General features: G+C 41.6%; 1 protein-coding gene across 1 annotated transcript; it reads right to left on the minus strand.

Moving 5' to 3' along the window:
• Positions 1 to 3,152: 3,152 nt before the first annotated feature.
• Positions 3,153 to 4,114, minus strand: LOC129535559 (olfactory receptor 4Q3). Its single transcript, XM_055394025.2, is given in 2 exon segments — positions 3,153 to 3,367; positions 3,370 to 4,114. Coding segments are annotated over 2 exon segments (942 nt in total). The 5' UTR covers positions 4,097 to 4,114.
• Between the last annotated feature and the right edge of the window lie 710 nt (positions 4,115 to 4,824).

A 4,824-nucleotide genomic window follows, 5' to 3' on the forward strand; every position in this document is an offset into this window, starting at 1 on the left:
GGGAAAGGTCATGGTGACCCAGCCAGTGTTCCTGCCTGGAGAACCTCATGGACAAGGACTGGCCGGCTGCAGTCCACAGGGTCGCGAAGAGCCGGACACACTGAAGCGACCAGCATTCAGCAGAGAACTGATGACGCAAAGGCAGAATCTTACTTTTCTGAATATCATACGTCCAGTTCCAGATATCAACAGGACTTTTAAAATGTGGTCAGAACACAGGAAATTACATGTTGGGTCATGTATGTGTGTGTGTGTACACATACACAATACATAAGACAACAGAAACGTTCTGATTGCCAAATTATCCCCTCTCAGAGCCCTAGAAACTATGACGTGTTATGGATAAGAAGTCAGCATGCCTTCACAGTGTTCACTCCTCATCTAGTAAAAACATTTCCAGGCAGGTGTTCCTTTCATAAATAAATCCTATTTTTGGATCCTTTTATATTCATTCATTCATTATTCCTTTGTGAATTCACTAGTAATTTATTATCCATTCATTGATTGAGCAGCTATTTGCTGAAAGCCTATTATGTGCTTGGAAATGTGGTAGTCATTTTGCCATTTGGGGGTTCCCCCAGGCATCAACAGGTCACCCAAATATCTAATTGTAAGGCTCTCACTATCCACTGGGGAAGGTGAATAGTATTTGAAGACAGTATGTGAGCGCAGATGCCTGGGGGAGTAGAACAGAGAGTGAGAAGTGTGGACGTTGGAGTTTGACATCCTCATCATGGTCCAGCTCCACTATTTACCAGAGGACAAGAGACTTAACCTCGCAATTATCTCTTTGTTCGATGAGGACAATAAAATAATAGTACCTTCCCCACAGGGTTCTCAGGAAAGTTAAACAAAATAACGCTTGTTACCCTCTAATAAGTGTGATTTCCTAAGGCCTTCAACTTTCCTATGAAAGAGAGACATCAGCAAAAGGGGCTGTTGCAGTTATCTGATACGATAAGAAAGCCTGGAGCTTCATGTTCCCGCAGTGTTCCTGCAGTGTGCCTGGCTGACTCTCAGCACCACTTAGTCCCTCCTGTCAACTCATACACTACTCTGACTGGCAGTTTCCTCATGTCAGCCCTTCTGGATGTCTATGGTAGACAATAGTTCTCTGTGGAAATATCATGGAGTGAAGGGAAAGAGGAGGGCGTAATCTGTACCAGGATGCCATGCACCCTCATTCATCCTGTTAAGAAATCACCCAAGTGGTAACTTTGTTCCTGGTCTTTGAGAATTCCTTCTGTAACCACACACACACACACACACACACACACACACACACACACATAGTTTCTTAAACATAAATTCACTAACTTCCAGCATAAAAATGAAAATCCAGTCTTTATTCCAGTGTAAAGAAAACTCTTATATGATGAGGAGTGTTGCAAATTATCTAATAAATCATGGTATTAGGTAGAATTTCAGAAGACATTTTTTTCCTGAAGTGTGCTTTTTAACTAAGTAATCAGAAAAGCCTCCCTATAGCAATTGATTAGGAAATAAAGAGAACAAATATAAAAATATTCTTCAAAGTCCATCATTCTATTATTATTTAGTAAATAGAATAAATTCCTCCCATAGGCATAAAAAGTTGCAAAGAGCCTTATGTCATAGGTTTGTTGTAGTTGTTTAATCGCTGACATATCTGACCCTTTGCGACCCTGTAGCCCTCCAGGATCCTCTATCTATGCGGTTTCCGAGGCAAGAATACTGGACTGTGTTGCCATTTCCTTCTTCAGGGGATCTTCCTGACCCAGGGATCGAACCCACATCTCCTGCTTGGCAGGCAGATTTTGACCACTGAGTCACCTAGATAATCTTAAATATAAATGTTCTGGTGAATATTTTTGTAAGGATCTCCTAGGTCTCACGATCCTATGCAGGTATAATTGAAATAAAGCAGTTAGTTCATCTGATTGTATTAATACTCTTCCTGGGGAGAAAAAATATTAATTTAGACTTAATAAAGTTTCTAGCTTTCTTGGTTAATTATACTTTTTCTACATGATCTTGGGCAAGATATTATTTAACAAAATTGAGTTGGTAAAAACAAAGTTGAATAATATTACTTTTCAAAGCACTTCTGGGCAGAGCAATATTTCCTCAATGGCAGGAACCAGGTAGGTGGGTGCTTTAAACCATAGTGCATTTCTTTCTCTTTTTCCTTTAGAGTTCAGAGCTCTTAAACATTGTGAACCATTAAAGAGCAATCTTTTCAATTCTCTCCCAATAATTCAGCTAAAAGAAAAACTCTAGGTGAAATGGAATGCCCTCTTCTAAAGAATTCTCTACAGCAGAATGCTGAGAGCTTCCCTCACTCCAGCACCCTTAGACTTTCTTTCCTTTACACGTAAACTTCATTAAGAGCTTAGGTTCAATCAAATGAGTTGTTCAACTGCATTTCTAAAAATTGGCACAATGCACACCATAGCTCCTGGGTGAACACTAATACTCAGGCTACTTTGTGATGTTTTCAAGCTTTGTTATGGACAAGACAAAAGGGATTCACATTGCCCTGGACTCTGATGAGACCTCAGAAGGAACTTCTGGACACCAGGAAATGTTATACCCTAGAGGAGTAGGACACAAAAGGAGCTGTACAATCTCCTTTCATTTGAAAAGAGCTTAAAAGGGAAATGAATAAAGGAAGACCACTTATAGGCAAAAGGCTAGAATAGTTGATCTTTCAACGTGTCCCTTTGACCCTAGTACTCAATTCCTATTATCATTTGTGGGCCAATAAACACTACTGAGAGTCAGACATGACTGAACAACTTCACTTTCACTTTTCACTTTCATGCATTGGAGAAGGAAATGGCAACCCACTCCAGTATTCTTGCCTGGAGAATCCCAGGGACGGGGGAGCCTGGTGGGCTGCCGTCTATGGGGTCGCACAGAGTCGGACACGACTGAAGCAACTTAGCAGCAGCAGCAGCAACAAACACTACTGAGGTCCTTGCTTAATAGTTAACAGCTGATAAAGTCACCTATGCCTCCCAACTATAATCAAGAACAATGCATTATAATTTTTATACTACCTTCTCTTTTATACCAAAGTCATCAAATTTGTTCTCATGCATGTACTCAGGTACAGGATGAGTTAAGAGTGTGTTAAGAAAGAATATATTTTCTAAATCACCTCTTCCTGTTCATTCTTTGACATGTCATGACATGACATGTTTTTTTCTCAGCTTCTTCATGGCTGTCTTCATATCAGTGTTTCTGAGAGTATAAATGAGGGGATTCAACATAGGTGTGACCACTGTGTAGAAGACAGAGAAAACCTTGTCCACAGAGAAGCTGCAGAAAGGTCTCAGGTAGATGAATACACATGGCACAAAGATCAGACTGACCACTGTAAGGGGGAGGCACAGGTAGAGAGTGCCCTGCTCTGACCCTGGCGGAAGCGAGTTCTCAGGGTGACCAGGATGACAGCATAAGAGAAGAGCAAGACCAAGAAACAGACAAGAGACAACAGACCACTGTTCGAGACCATCAGCACCTCTACTACAGATGTGTCTGTGCAGGCTAGCTTGATGACCTGTGGGACGTCACAGTAGAAGTTGTCCAGTTTATTGGGCCCACAGAAGGGCAGCTGAATGACCAGTGTGCCCTGTGTGATAGAGTGGACAAAACCCCCACACCAACAGGCAAAAACCATCTGAAAGCAGAGCTGGCGGTTCATGATTGTCAGGTAGTGCAAAGGATTACATATGGCAACACACCTATCGTAGGCCATGGCTGTCAGCAGAAACATCTCACTGGCTCCCAGAAAGTGCAGGAAGTAGATCTGGGCCAGGCATCCTGAAGAAGAGATGATCTTGTCCTCCTGTAGAAAATCTCCTAACATCTTGGGCACAGTAACACAGCTCAGGCATAGGTCAATGAAGGACAGGTGGCCCAAAAAATAGTACATAGGAGACTGGAGCAGGTGAGCATCAACTCTCACTGTTACCACTATCAAGAGGTTTCCCAGGACAATGGCCATGTAAAACAACAGAAATATTAAGAAGAGAACTAGCTGCAGCTCCAAGGATGATGATAGACCCAGAAGAACAAATTCTGTCACCTTAGAATCATTTTCTTTTTTCATCAGGTCAAGAATACCAAGTGACCTAAGAAAGATAAACTAAATTAGAACAAGAGAGGTTTAAGCTAGACAAAAGGAAAAAAAAATGAGGCAACTGGAATAATTCAAGAAATGGGAATTAGGATCTGGATGGGTTATGTTAGAATTAAGTAGGCTCAGGACAGAATTGGCCCGAATCCAGCTGTTGCTGTATTGCCGCTAAGTAGTGTCCAACTCTTTTGTGACCCCATGGACTGTAGCCAGCCAGCTTCCTTTGTCCATGGGATTTCCTAGTTGACGAACCCACTGCAGTGGGTTAGCATTTCCTTCTTCAGGGGAACTTCCCACCCCGGGGATTGAACCTGCATCTCCTACATTGTCAGATGGATTCTTTACTGTTGAGCTTCCAGGGAAGCCCCCATGAATCCAGTGCCTTCTGTTATGTAAATTTGATCCTATCTTATCCGAATCCTGTAGTCACCTTCCAAAATACTACTATCCCTAGAATTCCCTGATGCTGTGGGAATTTCACTGTTCTGTGAATGCTTCTAAGTGTATAAACAGAGAACAAGACTCAAATGATTTCTTAAATTTAAGATTGATAAAAGTCAGTGTATAGAGAAAAAGAGTATGAACAACAGGAGGTATAAAAAGGTTTTCAGAGTCAGAAAGAGGTGTAAGGGAGGAGACTGGAGATCTGAGAAACTTACATCATTGCGTATCAGGATCTATGCAGTTTCAAAGAAAAAACA

This window comes from Moschus berezovskii, chromosome 9 (genome assembly GCF_049115385.1).
Source record: "Moschus berezovskii isolate FMDL1 chromosome 9, NW_MosBer_1.0, whole genome shotgun sequence".
NCBI lineage: Eukaryota > Metazoa > Chordata > Mammalia > Artiodactyla > Moschidae > Moschus > Moschus berezovskii.